An 18,229-nucleotide genomic window follows, 5' to 3' on the forward strand; every position below is an offset into this window, starting at 1 on the left:
TAAACAAAATGTTGCCATATTTTTGCAATAAAATATATTTTATGTAGGTTTACAAGTTATGCTATTGCTAATTTTCATTTTTAAGCTACAGTTTTAAAGTGTACTTATGCTGTTGCTTTGGAACATTATTTTTAATATACCTTAATACATTGCAAATTTCTAGATGCGATTTGTGAAAGTGGGTTTTCAATCTAAATTTTGCAAACACTGTGAAATTGCTTGGAAAATATTTTAAGTGTTTATGTACATTTTTTGGCAAGAAAAGTCTGTAGCTTTCATTAACTACTGAAAGGAATCTCTAACCTCCATTTTTGAGAAGCAAATAACAGTGAGATGAAAGAAAATACATAACTTTACAAGAAAACTAATTGGATAAAAACTGAAATATCCTTGACCTAATTTTTCCCATTATAAAAGATGACTTTTTTCCTGATTATGTAACTAATACATGTTTATCATTTTAAAAAAAGTTCATCTTGCTATGACATACAATAATATGAATATATATCACAAAAAGCGCAATATAATAGGTATTCTGGAATTTTTCAGTACACAGATCCAACTTCATAGTACAATATACTTAATATTATATAAACTTGCATTTCATGATGGTAAATAAATCTGATATAGAAAGCTCTGCAGAGCCACTGGGACTGTAAGAATTTGCTATACATTGAATTTAATACTCTGGTTATTCAGTAATATAATAAGCATTTCAAAAAGCATATATTTTGAAAATTACATTTTAAAAGGTAAAAATGAAAAGTCTTGCTTAAGGACAAAATAAAATGCATCTGAGATAATGTTAAAAGACTTCAAAACAAGTCTTTATGTTTTCAAATTTTTTAAAAGATAAAGGAATCTAATTTTCTCGGTCAGAATAAAAATCAAAGGTCAAAAAAAGGTACATAGAGTACACTTGCAGTAACCAGAAAATACTAGTTAATTGAACATTTTAGTGACTCATGTAATAAAATGCTTTGCTTAGTCATGAGTGGCACCCTGGGCATTACTGACAGAGCAAATAATCCTGAACACACATCTACTACCCTTTGCCGCAGCACAAAATAAGATCATGGTGCCAGTATTTCCGACATTCACCTGATGAAATTGTCCTTACACTGCTACTTGTTTACATTTATAAAATAACAGAACTTAAAAAAAAAATAGCACTGAAGTTACAAATGTAAAACATACCCAATACAAAGCCTGGTCACTGTGATCAGCACAAATTCCAAATGCTTTTCCTCATTCTTATTCTTTTGTTGTGAATAAATGAGTCTATTCCAATCCCCTGAAGTTTCTGTTATCAAATGTGAGATATACAAGGACAATAGGTCCCGTCTGTTCTCTTCAACATGGGTACATACAGCAAACTGCACAGTGTTTGCTACAAGAGTGACACTCAATAAATTCATAAGCAATGAAGAAAAAAGAAATACAAAAAAAGTGTTTGGGGACTGGAATGGGAGGTAGGAGAAACAGACAACAAAACAAATATAAGTAAAATAATACTGGAAAAAACGTCATCCACGTTATCAAATCAGAAAAAAATTTAAGCTGAGAACAATACATAAACTATGAACAGTCTATCTGCTGGTTTCTGTTATAACTTTATTATCATTAAACATGCATTCAAATTTAGGGTTTTAAGGTCTCCACAAAAGAGAACTATTATATATTTAGTGCAGCCAGATACAAGACAGGCTCAAAAACAAACAAAAATGAATTGCTCATTCTAATAATAATCTAGAGAATGCTTCTATATAAATTTTAAAAATGATCTCAATAGGGACATCCTAAGGAATATCAGAGAATATTACAGGTGGACTGGCCATAAACTTGTAAAATGTACTTTTTAGCTCTTACTTTGTTTTTCTTTTTTTTGAGATGGAGTCTACTTCTGTTACCCAGGCGGGAGTGCAGTGGTGCAATCTCAGACTCACTATATCCTCTGCCTCCTGCATTCAAGCAATTCTCCTGTCTCAGCCTCCAGAGTAGCTGGGACTACAACAGGCATGCACCACAACACCCAGCCAATTTTTTATATTTTTAGTAGAGACGGGGTTTCACCATGCTGGCCAGGCTGGTCTTGAACTGCTGATGTCAAGTGATCTGCCCTCCTTGGCCTCCCAAAGTGCTGGGATTACAGGCATGAGCCTCCATGCCTGGCCATTAGTTACTTTTTTTACTGTTGACATACTTAACTACCAAACAACAACTTTAAAAGGTACGGTTCTTGAACAAAAACACATATATCAGAAGGTAATAATACTAAAAAAAGATCTGTGAAAAAGCTTTCAAAATAAAAAAAAGTTAAATTTTAAAAAATGGCAGAAAAAATATGGATTTATGTGTAACATGTTTTGAAATATCTATACATTGTGGAATGGTGCAATATAGCTATTAACACATGCATTACCTTATATGCTTTTATGGAAAAACCACTGGTCAAGAGATCGAGACCATCCCGGTCAACATGGTGAAACCCCGTCTCTACTAAAAATACAAAAATTAGCCGGGCATGGTGGCACACGCCTGTAGTCCCAGCTACTTGGGAGGCTGAGGCAGAATTGCTTGAACCCAGGAGGTGGAGGTTGTGGTGAGCCGAGATTGCGCCATTGCACTCCAGCCTGGGTAACAAGAGCGAAAGTCAGTCTCAAAAAATAAAAAAAAAAATTTTACTCAGAAATACACCGTTGTTAATTATAGTCACCAAGCTGTACAATAGATCTCTTAAAATCAGTTACCTTGTCTAACTGAAATTTTGTATACTTTGACCAACATCTCCTCAAGCTTCCACTCCCCAACCAGCCCTTGATAACCACCATTCTATTCTCTGCTTCTATGAGTTCAACTTTTTAAGATTCCACATATAAGTGACATTATGCAGTATTTGTCTTTCTAAGCCTGGCATATTTCACTGAACATGTCCTCCAGGTTCATCCATGTCACAGACAAAAGGATTTCCTTGTTTTTAAGCATTAAATAGCATTCCATCAATATCATTTTTAATATATTTAAATTATATTCACTTTAGAACCAGTAACAGCATGCTTTCATGATGGTAGCTCACTTGAAGATACTTTATCAGAAATCCACAAATTAAGCAACTGTTTCTTATGATATGCATCATTTTCCTGGTTGGCCTGTTCATCCAATGACTTTCTTATACAGTTCTTTAATTCTTCAATTCCTTCTCCAGTAACTGCAGATACGGGGATGATATGTTGGAACTCTACAGTCCTCTCTGGAATCATGTTTTTTCCAAATAAATGCAGAAAATCTAAAAGAAAGAACACAAAGCTAAGCTGATTTCCATTGTTTTTGAAAGTAAGTTAAAACTGTGTTAATGGTTTGATTTGTGAAGCAGGGAGCCAAAAACTTAGCATTTTTTCATGTCTTTTTGTCCCTTTTCTCTCTAATAAACTCTCAGAGCCTTTAGATTTTACTATTGATTATGGTAAGGTTCTTGGCACATAATATGCTTGTTAGATGAATATATTTTAAACCAAACTAAGTATTAGTAGAAGAGGAATCACAAAAATGACTTAAGGAAGTAATAAATTTTGTTTGAGGAGGGTTAAATAAGGCAAGGAAGCATTGATTCTCTGAAAGATACTTTCTGTAAAAATATTAACATCATTTATAATTTGAGACATTCTACCTGGCCTCAGTATGCTAGAGACCTTTAACTTCCCAAAAGTATAGGTTTATCATCAATGATCCTAGGATCCATACTAAAACTGAAGAGGGATAATAGAGCATTCAAGGGAAGATAATTTCAGATGAGTCCAATCTGTCAACCCACAAGGGCTAACAACTGTTATATAATTTTTACCTCTTTCCTGTCACCGTTGCATACTGATTGGCTGGAAAGATGGCAGCCAATTGGATGGGTTAACTGATATGAACTAGGTAATAACTCTAAAAAAAAAAGATCCGTGAAGAAGCTTTCAAAATAAAAAATTTAAATATAATTTTAAAAAATGACATTAATGGCTTTATCATGTGTAACATGTTTTGGAATACCCATACATTGTTGAATGGCTCAATATAGCTTTTTAACATGTGCGTTACCTTACAGTCTGGACTGAAACAGATTGGAAAAGACAACATGGAGCTTGCTTTCTGAGATTCAAAGCCCTCAACAAAGTCCAGAGAGGCTAACTCAGGATTATCACTAGAGGGCCTATATTTTATTTCATGATAGGTCAGAATAGCTACAGACTCCTGAGTCACCCTCACTTTTGGTACTTCCTCTGAAAATTCCCTTCTCTGCAAGATCAACTAGCAAACAGAATTAATGACCTATAAAGCATATGATAGTAAGAATAAAGACTATTTAGTATCAGGGAATATTTATATCCCATGAGTAATTTGTGAACTCAAGGAAAGCTCCAACATGTAAACTACACAAGGGAAAGATTTTTGAGAGGAAAGGACCTCTGGTGCTGTTTGATAGTCTTAGTACACCATAATATACTGTCCCTCAATTGTTACCAAGAATAAAAACAGAGACACAGTATTACTGAAAAACATGTTATCCACATATCATATGCCCTACTCTTCCTCATTTGTGCATAAGGTTCTCTACTAAACTGAATGAAATCATCATTGCCATAGGATAGAAGGTGTTCTGCAAATGTCAATATTCAAAACTATGGAGAATCCCTTTAAGTTACTTTACACATAGTCCAAGAGGTAAATTTCAGAAAAATAAATCATTTTGGAGTCATAGCTTCTATTTTTCTATGTCACACATACACAGGAAAAATGTTCTTTTCAGACGACTCATCCTCTTCAGAAACCTACAGAGTTAGTTTTGCAAAGAAACATACTTCTTTAGAACTTGTTACTTCTGTTTATAATTTTATGATGTACAGTACTAGGGGAATGAAGAGCTTGTGAAGTATGTTAATGAAAGTGAAAGACTTCACAGGTAGCTGCTGACTTTTTCCTTCTTTTATTCAAATCCCACATATGCTTTATGGGCCCAATTTAAGTTTTACTTCTTCATAAAGCCTGACCTTTTTAGTTGAAATTTGTCGTTTTTTTCTTTTGTCTCCTTTAATTTACTGCCCATATCAAACATTCTGGAATTCGATAATTATTATGTTACAATGTTATTTACATGTTATGTATATTTTTTTCTTCAAATGCGACTTTTAAGAGAAGAAACTGTCAGTTTTCTTTTCCACTGATGATAACAGCATTCTCTGTACATTGTAATTATTCATTAAATTAGAATTAAATGAATAAACAGGTTTACCTTTAGGATTCTGGAGCTGGTTCATCAATTCATGGAGCTTATCTTGAGCATCTGGCAAGTCCATTTTATTAACTGCCAAAAGTGCAGGTTTTGTCTGAAGCTCTTCTTTGTACAATTCCAACTCCTTTAAATCAAAAGAGAAAACCCAGTAATTTTATTACTGGTTTCTCTATAAACTTATTTGGTAATTAATGATCTGGGTGATCTAAAGCCCATTCACATCACTGAAATGCAACAAATCCCTACAACAGAAAACTATAGGAAGAATTTCAGAAAATGATTCTGGTTAGGTCACGTATTAGTATGTTTTAGCTTAAATGACATCCTAGAGACAGTTGTAATTTTGCATCTAGAGTCAAATATGGGTATCTGGACTTCACATACATAAAATTCAGAAGTCAATAATGATCACTTAATGTTGTACCTGTAGTATTCTTGGAAAAAGTAAATATACCTAGGAGCACATCTTTGTCACCTTGGATTAGACAACTGTTTCTTAGAAATGACATGAAAAGCACAAGTAAAAGAACAGATAAAAGGTGGAAGACTGCTGAAGGCCACAAGGAGTTTGAGACTACAATGAGCTACAATCATGCCTGCACTCTAGCCTACATGACAGTGAGACTCTGTTCGTATTAAAGACAAATAAATTCATAAGACTGGGCATGGTGGCTCATGCCTGTAATCTCAGCACTTTAAGAGGCTGAGGTAGGAGGATCACTTGAGTCCAGGAGTTCAAGACAAGCTTCAACAACAGAGCAAGACCCCATTTCTACCAAAAAATTTTAATTTAAGGAAAGGAGGCTGGGTGTGGTGGCTCACGCCTGTAATCCCAACACTTTGGGAGGCCAAGGCGGGTGGATCACGAGGTCAAGAGATTGAGACCATCCTGGCCAACATGGTAAAACCCCATCTCTACTAAAAATACAAAAATTAGCTAGGTGTGGTGGTGTTGCGCCTGTAGTCCCAGCTACTCGGGAGGCTGAGGCAGGAGAATTGCTTCAACTCGGGAGGCAGAGGTTGCAGTGAGCCGAGATCACATCACTGCACTCCAGCCTGGCGCCTGGCAACAGAGGAAGACTCTGTCTCAAAAAAAATAAAAAATAAAAAATAAAAGAAAGGAATGAAACAAATGGAATTTCATCAAAATTAAAAATTTGGGGTTGTTTTCTTGCTATTGAGCTGTTCTGACTCCTTATGTTTTGGATAGCAATCCCATTTCTGGGTATATATCCAAACAAAATAAAACCAGTATTTCAGAGATATCTGCACTCCCATTTTTACTGAAGCATTATTCATAACGGTCACAACATGGAATCAAACTAAATGTCCATCAATGGATGAATAATGAAAACGTGATACACACACACACACAAACACACACACACACATACACACACACAACTGAATACCATTCAGCCTTAAAAAAAGAAAATCTTGTCACAACAACATGGATCAACCTGGAGAACACTATATTAAGTGAAATAAGCCAGGCACAGAAATACAAATACTGCATAATCCCACTTATATGTGGAATCTTAAAAGGTTGAATTCATAGAAGCAAGGAAAATTGTGGTTGCTAAGTGCTTGCAGAAGGAAGGATGGAGTGGTGTTGGTCAAAGGGAACAAAGATTCAGTTAAATAGGATGAACAAGTTCTGGAGATCTACTGTACAGTATGGTGACTATAGTTAATGTATTATTATTTGAAAATTGCTGTAACAGTAAATCTTAAATGTTCTCAACACAAAAGAAATAATGTGTAAGATGACAGATCGTATTAGCTTGATTTAATCATTTTAAAATGTATACATATATCCAAACATCACTTGTGCACTTTAAGTACACACAATTTTTATATCAATTACACTTTAATAAAACTGGAAAATTAAATAAATAAAAGTTTTGTGCCACAAAGAACACACAAAAAATACACTGAAAAAGTGAAAAGACAAGTCACAGAAGGGGAGAAAATATTTTCAAATCATGTATCTTAGAAGGGACTTATATCTGGTGGCTCACGCCTGTAATCCCAGCACTTTGGAAGGCTGAGGCAGGCGAATCACCTGAGGTCAGGAGTTCAAGACCAGCCTGGCCAAGATGGTGAAACCTCATCTTTACTAAAAATATAAAAATTAGCCTGGCATGGTGGCACGTGCTTGTAATCTCAGCAACTTGGGAGGCTGAGGCTGGAGATTCACTTGAATCCAGGAGGTGAAGGTTGCAGTGAGCCGAGATCTTGCCACTGCACTACAGCCCAGATGACAGAGTGAGACTCCAGCCCAGATGACAGAGTGAGACTCCGTCTCAAAAACAGAAAAAAAAGAAGGGACTTATTTCCTAAAATATAAAAAATGCTTACAACTCAATAATTAAAAAGCAAATAATGCAAATAGTAATGCATACAGAATCTGAACAGACTTTCCTCCAAAGATACAGAAATGGCCTAAAAAGCACATAAAAAGATGTTTAGCATAATTAATCATAAGAGAAATGCAAATAAGAACTATAAAAAAATACCACTGCGCTCCTACAAGGGTGAGTAAAGTAAAAACGACAGACAATAATAAGTGTGACATTCATGTGAAAAAATTGGAACCCTCATACATTGATAGTGGGACTGTAAAATGGCAAAATGGTGCTACCAATTTGGAATAGTTTTGCAGTTCCTCAAAATGTTAAAGAATTACTATCTGATCCAGCAATTCCACTCCTACCCAAGAGAAATGAAATCATGTCTATATAAAAACCTGTATACAAATGTTCACAGCAGTATTACTCATTATAGATGAAAAGTAGTAAATTAAATAGGATCTATAAATTCCTGGAGGTAAGTAACACCATGTTGTCTTAGAGAGAAATCACATGGCTGAAATGTAGCATCTAGGGGAGACGGTTAGGGAGGAGGACTGCTAGGTAGGGGCCCAGTTTGCCGATTTCATAAATCATGCTCAGGTTAGATTTTAACCTAACAGCTGTGGGGGTCCATCAAAGCATTTTAGGCAGGGAACATCACCTCGGTTTTTTTTACAAAGATCACTCTAGCTGCCATATAAAAAATGGACTGGAAAGAAGCAAGACAGGAAACAGGGGACAGGACCAGATTCAATATTCCAGTGAGAAGGGTTGATGACTCTAACAGTGTAAATGAAGACAAGTAGATGGATTTCAGAGAGATTTAGGATAAGAAACTGACAAGGCTTGTGCAGGTGGTGAGAAGAATCAGTACATCACAGCTTACACATTCACTAAGCTATGGGGATGGCTGAAAGTTTTTTAAAAAGTTTACTTTTTACCTGATGCTCCAGACACAAGAAAGAAAAAAAAAAGTTTACTTTTATCAATATTAAGTGACTAACGGGACATCCAATCAAAGAAGATGTCCAATGGGCAGCTGGTCTAAAGAACAACGAAGGCATGGCGTGGTGGCCTACATCTGTAATCCCAGCACTTTGGGAAGCCGAGGCGGGTGGATTATCTGAGGTCAGGAGTTTGAGACCAGCCTGGCCAAACTCAAACACTTTGGTCTACATATTAGACCAAATATAGAACATAGTAAAACAGAAAACCTACTTTTGTAAGCAGTATTATGGTTTCAAAAGCAGTTCTGTATTGAGTGCGATAAGAAAGCTGAAATCCAGAAATATCAACCTAAAAAGAGATGGAGACAATCTTTAACATAAGAAAAATAGCTATACATTTCTATGTTTTAAAATGTTTTACTCTCTCAAGCTAAAAACAATTTCTCTATACTCTACTTGTTATTTAGCAATTCAAAATAAGTAACAGAAATAAATGTTAATTATAATTCTGATAAAATTACAGTCATTAATAAAAAACTAGAATAGATAAGACAATTTGTACCAATAGAAACAATCTCATATATAACTCTAGCACCACCAATGAAGTATGAAAGAGATGCTATCATACTATATAATATGGTAGTATGTTGGAAATCTTAAGGAAATACATCTTAACAAGTATGGCCAAACTTACATATGATATAGTAAACAATGTCACTTCCATTGCCATATCATAAAAGACTTAGTGGAGTAACATACGCTACCACTTTCTTATTTATAAAAAAATTCTAAGAAAAATTAAATTCATTGATTTTCATATTTATTTGAATATCACATTGGTATGCATATGACTTACAACAAAAAGTAGTTGTCTAGTTCTTTCTATATGCTTGAGGAATTTGTGGCCCATTCCTTTGTTCATATGTGCTCCTTCTATTAAACCTGGAAGATCAGCTACTGATATCTAATACAAAGTTAAACGGTTGATGAAAAAGGAAAATATATGAAAACCACAAGTTTAATTACATCCAAAAATTTTCAAGACATTTCAAATATAAACACTTCCTAGCTTATGATTACCACTACATCTTTGAAAAGCCAATATACTATTATAGCAAAATTAATCTACAATATTCAGAATTAAAATCTTCTGTTATCAGATATTAGTCCCATATTTACTCTGAATAATCTAGGAATTTTACAGATTAGTTTAACATTTGTTTATTTATTATTATTATTTTAGAGATAAGATCTGTCACCCAGGCTACCGTGCAGTGGTGTGACTATAGCTCACTGCAGACTCGAACTCCTGGGCTCAAGTCATGCTTCTACCTCAGTCTCCCAAGTAGCTGAGACTACAGGCACACACATCATGCCCAGCTAAAACATTTTTTTGTAGAGACAGGGTCTCACTATGTTGCACAGACTGGTCTCAAACTCCTATCCTCAAGTGATCCTCTCACCTCCCAAAGTGCTGGGATTACAGGTGTGGTCCACCACACTAGTCCCTAGTTTAAAATTTATTTATAATTTCCTAAATGGTATTGTCCAAGATGAACTTTTCATAGAATTTCAATCTTTACACTCTGAATTCATAAAAGTTTACAAGGATATTAATTACAAAGACATTTACTAGGTATAGCTCGGTATTTTAAATTCAATTTGTAATTATTTATTTGGCACCATTGTTCCTTCTCTGTTCGTATTATACCAGCAGGATTGTCAACCATTCTTACAAAGTATTAGGTTGGTGCAAAAGTACCTGTGGTTTTGGTCATTACTTTGAATAGGCTTTACTACATTAATAGTGGTGTGATTCTCCTCACCTGTTCTTTGCAGTGCCATGTTTGCTAATGCTTCACATTTTTGTAGGTAATTATCATTTTTACTTAAGCAAAGCTCATGGCATTACATGAGGAGCAGAGTTCTATCATCTAGAAGTTCAATCACCTGAGCACGCTTCCTTGCCATCATCTCATTTTGTGCCAGTATTCAAGTTAAATCAGTCAGGTGAAACTGCACTCGACAAACCCAAGTTGTAGTTGTGGCTCTCCTACTTTTGGCCATTACTTTTAATGATCAAAACTGCAGTAACTTTTGTACCAACCTAATAAAAGAATACAGTGTTCCTATACTCCTCTTAGAGGGAATAATCATTATTAAGCATCATTCTACACTTGTGCTTTTCAAACCTTACTGTGCTTCATAATCATGTAGGGAGCTCTTAGAAACTACAAATGTCCAGGCCCTACCCCCAAGAGATTTAGTCTCAAATCTCTGGGGCCCAAGTATCATTTATCATTGCTGTTCTTAAGCCACCCAGGTAATTGTGAAGTGCAACAAAGAATGAGAGGCAGTACCCTACATCCCCTGCCCAGTGTAGATAAAGAATTCGGGGTCTTAAAGGAAGCTGACAAAGCAGCATGCACAACAGAAGTCTCATGTCCTGAAATTTCCTCTACTAATTTCTCTTAAAAATTAGGTATAAACAGTGTTCTCTTTTCCTCTAAGTATCGTTCTCTATATTCATATTATTCTATATTTAATAATTTTACTTACATTTAACATTCTATAATTGCTTTTATCTTTTACTGTCATATCACTGTAACTGAATATAATTTTTTAATGTTTTTTAAATTATGTCAGAAAACTATATGAACCTATACTGATGCATCGTTAGCACCCAAAGTCTATACTTTATATTAGGTTTCATTCTTGGTGCTGTACATTCTATGGATTTTAACAAATGTATACTGTATCTACCATTATAGCAACAGAATAATGTACTATATAGTTTCACATTTTATAGTGTGCCCTAGAAATTCTATGCACTCTGCCTATTCATCTCTCCTCCCCCCCAACCCTGGCAATCATTGATTTTTTTTTTTTTTTGACTGTCTCCACAGCTTTGCCTTATCCAGAATGTCACATAGTTGGAATCACACGGTATCACACAGCCTTTTCAGATTGGCTTCTCCCACTTAGAAATGGGCATTTAAGATTCCATTAGGTCTTTCTGAGGCCTCTTTAGAGCTGAATAATAACCCACTGTCTAAATATATACCACAGTTTATTTACCCATTCATCTACTGAAAGATATCTTGGTTGTTTCCAAGGTTTGGTAATTACAAATAAAGCTGCTATAAGCATCCATGTGGAGCCTTCTGTGTATGCACAAGTTTTCAATTTACTTGGGTAAATGCTAAGGAGCACAACTGCTAGATTGTACATATTTTAAATATTGTTACTTTCCTTTTACAGTTTTTATTGTAAGTATAATAAAAGAAGATCCACAGTTGTTACTTATGAAGGAAAAATGAATTTTAACAGCTGGTTGAGACCAAAATTCCACTAAAAGTTTTTTTTTTTTTTTTTTTTTTTTTTTCAAAAAAAGAAAGTTGGAATAAAATCATTACCATGAACTTTAGAGAGCATTTTTAAAAAACAAAGATAAATAATCCAATACAGTAGTAAAAGAAAGACTTGCAATAAGAAGAAACCAAGACTAAGGAGATAAAGAAGAAGGCATAATGTTGTAGGGATAAATGGGACATAAACTTTGGAAGAACAAGAAAGTCAAAGTAAGTACCAAAACCAAGTACCCTGACTTCTAATGAAGTGTTTTACTTTAAAAATACTTACCTGTTTGAAATCATTGTACATAATCTTTCCAAGTTCAGGCTTTAATGTTGTAACTAAAAGAAACACAGCAATAAATTAAGGATAGAATTTATTTTAAGGCTGGTACTCTCAAAAGTGTCTTGGCATTATGCATAGAATAAACAATATTTCAATTCCGATTTTGTTCTTTAGCTAAAATGGAAACTATGACTATCTTTGCTATGTAACATGTACTTGGAGGACCAAGTGTTGTGGCTCATGTCTGTAATCCCAATGCTTTGGGAGGCCAAGGCAGGAGGATCATTTGAAGCTAGGAGTTCAAGGCAAGCCTGGGCAACATAGTGAGACTCTGTCTCTACAAAAAATTTAAAATGGGCAGGCATGGCAGTGCACATCTGTAGTCCTAGCTATTCTGGAGGCTGATGTGGGAGGATCGCTTGAGCCTAGAAGTTCAAGGTTGCTGTGAGGTATGATCATGCCACTGTACTCCAGCCTGAGAGACAGAGCTAGACCCTGTCTCTAAAATAAATAAGTAATTAGTATTTGGAAAAGGACAAATACTGATTTTTACAATCTCTATAGGCCTAATGTAATTACTGAACCTCAATGTTCCTCTATTGCACTTTAAGGAGTGTAAAAGATGTTTAGGGGAGTCAGCTATCAGGTTTCTATCACTGGACTGTGGGTGAAATTTTTCTAGTTCCTTCTCATTCAGTTATTCTTAAGCCTCATCAACCCTACATTAGTCTCTTACCTATGACTTTTTGCTTTTCGTCTCAAGTCCTACATATTATAACAAATACTGGCCTTGTGATTTATCACAATTAGTCCAAACTTAATTCTACTTAGTCACAGTCTAATTTTAGAATGGCCTGATTTTATTTTCCAAGTTAATGTCATTCTGTATCCTTTTAATGATGGCAGAGATCTTACTATACTTACTACTTTTAACCAAAGCTTCTTTTATATCTTATCTAGCTACCACAAGGGCCTACTGACTGGTTTTCTCAGACCCTTTCATGACCCATACCAATCCATTTTCTATATTATAGGCAGAGATCTCTGTGCGGAGCAAGCCTAAGCATTTTATCCCTTGCTTAAATGCTTCCAATTGCTCTTAAGATATTACAATCAAATATAGCCTACATGGTCTATGTGATATGGTTTCTTACATCTCTAGGCTCATCTCAAGTCTTTCCTTACTTCATGCTCTCTAGACAAACAAATCTACTCCTGCCACCACTGAAGCCTTTGTGTACATATTTCCTTTGATTAAAGACCCGTCATCCTCCACTCTGTTTTACTAATTAACTCATAATTATTGCTCATATCTCAGTCCAAGAATCATACATCCTCAAGGAAGCCTAAAGCAGTCATCTATACTCTTTCATAGTGCCCTTTTATATTTCCTTATATTTATTAGTGATATATATATATATATATATGCCTTACTCCAATAGTCTACACACTCAATAAAAGTCAAAACAGTGGTGGCTCACGCCTGTAATCCCAGCACTTTGGGAGGCCAAGGTGGGCAGATCATGACATCAGGAGATGGAGACCATCCTGGCTAACATGGTGAAATCCTGTCTTTACTAAAAATACAAAAAATTAGCCAGGCGTGGTGGCACATGCCTATAGTCCTAGCTACTCGGGAGGCTACGGCTGGAGAATGGCTTGAACCCAGGAGGCAGAGGTTGCAGTGAACCAAGTTCACACCACTGCACTCCAGTATGGGTGACACAGCTAGGCTCTGTCTAAAGAAAAAAAAATTATCTGCTAAATGAATGAAAGTATTCATCTCAGCCTTCCTAGTGCTTATCACAGTGTCTGATAAAGGATAAGTGGCTCATAAAATCCTAGCTAAACCAAATAAATGATTATGAAACAGAAAAATAAATACAATAAAGTAACTGTCTAACCTGTATAAGAAACTTTGCTGAGGGGCATAGAGGTTTCAAAGATTAATGGAAAATACAGCTGGGCAGGGTGGCTCATGTCTATAATCCCAGCAATTTAGAAGGCCAAGGTGGGAGGATCACTTGAGCCCAGGAGTTCAAGACAAGCCTGGGAAACACAGGGAAACCCCTGTCTCCAGAAAAAATTTTTTAAAACTTGAATATTCAGGCATGGTGGTACATGCCTATAGTCCCAGCTTACTCAGGAGGGTATGGCTGGAGGAGCACTTGGTGGGGAGATCGACCAGCTTGTGGCTCATGTTGTGACCTTTGGTCTCTATTAAAAAAAAAAAAAAAATCAGCCAGGCGTGGTGGCATACATCTGTAGTCCCAGCTACATGAGAGGCTGAGGCAGGGAGATGGCTTGAGCCTGGGCTGCAGTGGGCCATGATCACGTCACTGCACTTTGGCCTGTGCAACAGTGGTCTATCTGCCAAAAGTTTTTCAACTAAGCCTCCCTCAGAGTTGCCATTTTATTTATTCTCAGAGAAATATTAGTCTTTAAAAGTTTACCTCCACTCACTAAAATACACAATCAAATTATACTTACATGCATAATCTGCAATCGCAGGTTTTGCATGAGAAACTTGACTTAGCAAAGAGGATTTTCCAGCATTTGGGAATCTGAAACAAGAATATAAAATGATACACTATAATAAATGCCAATATTATTATCTCTGAATTCCTAAAAATTCAAGTAGACTTCTTGAATATATTTGGGATTAAAAGTAGAATACAAATATATTACAAATAATCTTGAAAAACTTGAGAACAATATATACTTAAAAAAAGGTAAAGATAAATTCATTCTGTACACTGAAGATGTTTCAGTATTGAAAGCATATAATACTTGTTATTCTAATTATGATTTAAAAATAAAAACCACTTGGAAGTCATAGAAAAACAAATTTAAAAAAAAAAAGAAAAACACCTGCAACTTACTATCTCTAGCTAAACACTGACAAAATATTACACTGTTTTGTAAATTGCTTTAAAAAAATTTACAGATACTTTCAAACATAAACAAAAGTAGAGAGGAATAATGAATTCCATTTAGCTATCACCCAGCTTCAACAAATATTAATACGTTGGCAATACACTTCTTAAAATCTGGTTTGAATAGAAACCCAAATAAGGTCTGTATGTTACAATTGCCCGATGTGGCTCAAATCTCTTAAGCTCCCCCTCCATCTTGTTTCCCATTTGTAATTTTATTTTTAAAGAAAATGGGTCATTTGCCCTACAGAGTTTCTTTTCCAAAGTCTTCATTTTTCTACTAGCAGCTACATGGTCACTTAGCATGCTCTTTTCTCCCTGTATTTTCTATAAAAAATGGGCAGTTGTTAGAGTCTTAATCATATTCAAGTTTTACATTTTTTTTGAAGGAAGTAAAGGAAAACTACTTGACAGTTGGTCGGCCTGCTCTTTAAACTGAATAATATAAGGTGAACACTTTTCAATGGTGAAGTGTAATTTACTTAACTAATTTCCTATTGATAGACATTTAGGTTGTCTACAATTTTTCACTCTAAACAACACTGTGAAAAATATGTATACATGCAGACACTGTTAATAGTCATCTCTGGGGGGTAGAATTCATAGACAACTTTTTCTTTATGCTGACAAGTGTGTACTTTTTATCTTTTTCCTAAATAACTTTAAATAATGCAATGACTATCCTTAAATCTTTACAACTTTTTTTATCTTTTCATGGCTTAATAGCTCATATCTTTTTATTTCTTTTAATGCTTTTATTTCAATAGCTTTAGGAGTACAAGTGATTTTTTGTTGTTGTTACATAGAGAGATTGTGTGGTAATGAAGTCAGGGATTTCAGTGTACTCATCACCCAAGTAATGTACATATTCTCCCTCCTTCTGAGGCTTCAATGTCCATTATACCACTCTGCATGCCTTTGTATACCCACAGCTTAGCTCCCGCTTTTGAGTGAGAATATGTGGCACTTGGTTTTCCATTCCTGAGTCACTTCACTTAGGAAGATGTCTTCATTCTGTTTTATGGATGAGCAGTATTCCATGGTATGTGTATATACAGATACACACTTTTCTTTATCCATTCATTGGTTGATGGGCACTTCGGTTGACTCTATGTCTTTGCAATTCTGAATGATACTGTCATAAACATGTGTGCAGGTGCATTTTGGATATAATGACTTCTTTTCCTTTAGGTGCATATCTTGTAGTGGGACTGCTGGATGAAATGATAGGTCTACTTTTAGTTCTTTGAGAAATCTCCATATTGTTTTCCATACAGGTTGTACTACGTAATTTACATTCTCACTCAGCAGCGAATTTTAGTGTACCCATCACCCAAGCAGTGTATGCTGTTCCCAATAGGCAGTTTTGTATCTCTCACTGCCCTCCCTTCCTCCCTCCTTCTGAGTCTCCAATGCCCATTATATCATTCTGTATGCTTTTAAGAGTATAAAAGTTCTCTTTTCACCACATCTACAATAGCATCTATTGTTTTTTGACTTTTACATAATGACTATTCTGGCTGGGTAAGTTGGTAAATCATTGTGGTTTTAACATGCATTTCCCTGATTATTAGTGATGTTGGCCATTTGTATGCATATTTTCTTTTGAGAAATGTCCATGTCATTTGTCCACTTTTTAATGGAATTGCCTTTTCCTTGCTGAGTTCCTTGAGATTCTGTATATTAGTCTGTCTTAGATGCACAGTTTGCAAATATTTCTCCCATTCTGTAGGCTGTTTACTCTGTTGATTCTTTCTTTTGCCACGCAGAGGACTTTTACTTTAATTAGGTCCCATTTATTTATTTTTGTTGCATTTGCTTTGGGATCTTAATTATAAATTCTTTGTCTAGGACAGTGTCCAGACGGGTTTTTTCCTAAGTGTTCTAGAATTTTTATGGTTTCAGGTCTTAGATTAAAATCTTTAATCTATCTTAATTTTTGCATATCATGAAAGATATGAACCCAGTTTCATTATTCTACATTTGGATATACAATTTTCCCAGCATCGTTTTTTGAATAGGGTATCCTTTCCCCAGCTTATATTTTTGTGTGCTTTGTTGAATATCAGTTGGTCTTAAGTATTTGGCTTTATTTCTGGGTTCTCTATTCTATTCCATTGGTCTATGTACCTACTTCTATACCAATATCATGCTGTTTTGGTTACTATAACCTTGTAATATAATTTGAAGTCAGGTAATACGATTCCTCTAGATTTGTTCTTTTTGCTTAGGGTTGCTTTGGCTATTCAGGCTTTTTTGATTCCATATGAATCTTAGGGTTTTTTCTAATGCTGTGAAAATGATATTGGTATTTTGACAGAAACTGCATTGAATCTGTAGATTGCTCTGAGCAGTATGGTCATTTTCACAGTACTGATTCTTCCAACCCATGAACACAGAATGTATTTCCATTTGTTTGTGTCATCTATGATTTCTTTCAGCAGGGTTCTGTAGTTCTCCTTGTAGAGATCTTTCATGACCTTGGTTAGGTATAATCCTTAGGTATTTTATTTTTTGTGGCTATTATAAAAGGGATTGAGTTCTTGATTTGATTGTCAGCTTGGTTGTTGCTGGTGTATAGCAGTGCTACTGATTTGTGTATACTGATTTTGTAACCTGAGATTTTACTGAATTCATTTATCAAATCTAGGAGTCTTTTGAAGGAGTCTCTAGGGTTTTTCCAGGTATAAGATCATATCATTCGCAAACAGAGATAATTTGACTTCCTTCTTTCCCATTTGAATGTCTTTTATTTCTCTTGCCTGATTGTTCTGGTTAGGACTTGTCTTTGTACACATCTTTCATTTCTTTCTTGGAATAAATGTCTACATGAAGAAATACTGGGTAAAATACATGTTCATTTTAAAGGCTTTTGATTATACTGCTAAATTCCCCTCAAGAAAGGCCCACCATGTATGAAAGACAGTACTAGCAATGGGGGTTATTTAAAACATCCATTCCTAAATCTCATTCACATATTTTCATTAAATTTATAAAACAAATATTTATTGAGCACTGACTTTGTATCAGGCAATATACTAAGCTTGAGACAAAATGATTCCCAGCTTCACAGAGTTTCAT

At 35.1% G+C, this 18,229-nt stretch overlaps 1 protein-coding gene across 4 annotated transcripts in view; it reads right to left on the reverse strand.

Moving 5' to 3' along the window:
• GTPBP10 (GTP binding protein 10) overlaps positions 1 to 18,229 on the reverse strand; it is a 36,843-nt gene that overhangs the window by 7,905 nt on the left and 10,709 nt on the right. Inside the window, exons 5-11 of one of the 4 annotated variants that reach the window (XM_017536536.2) lie at positions 14,703 to 14,776; positions 12,216 to 12,268; positions 9,430 to 9,537; positions 8,845 to 8,922; positions 5,273 to 5,396; positions 3,077 to 3,286; positions 1,198 to 1,390 (exon numbers count right to left, since the gene is read on the reverse strand). In XM_017536536.2, the coding sequence (XP_017392025.1) occupies positions 1,198 to 1,390; positions 3,077 to 3,286; positions 5,273 to 5,396; positions 8,845 to 8,922; positions 9,430 to 9,537; positions 12,216 to 12,268; positions 14,703 to 14,776 (840 nt within the window). Of the gene's footprint in view, positions 1 to 1,197; positions 1,391 to 2,989; positions 3,287 to 5,272; positions 5,397 to 8,844; positions 8,923 to 9,429; positions 9,538 to 12,215; positions 12,269 to 14,702; positions 14,777 to 18,229 lie in introns of those variants that run through there. The other 3 variants (XM_017536540.2, XM_017536539.2, XM_017536538.2) reach the window with 3 other exon arrangements.

Source organism: Cebus imitator, unplaced genomic scaffold, assembly GCF_001604975.1.
Source record: "Cebus imitator isolate Cc_AM_T3 unplaced genomic scaffold, Cebus_imitator-1.0 Scaffold98, whole genome shotgun sequence".
Classification (NCBI taxonomy): domain Eukaryota; kingdom Metazoa; phylum Chordata; class Mammalia; order Primates; family Cebidae; genus Cebus; species Cebus imitator.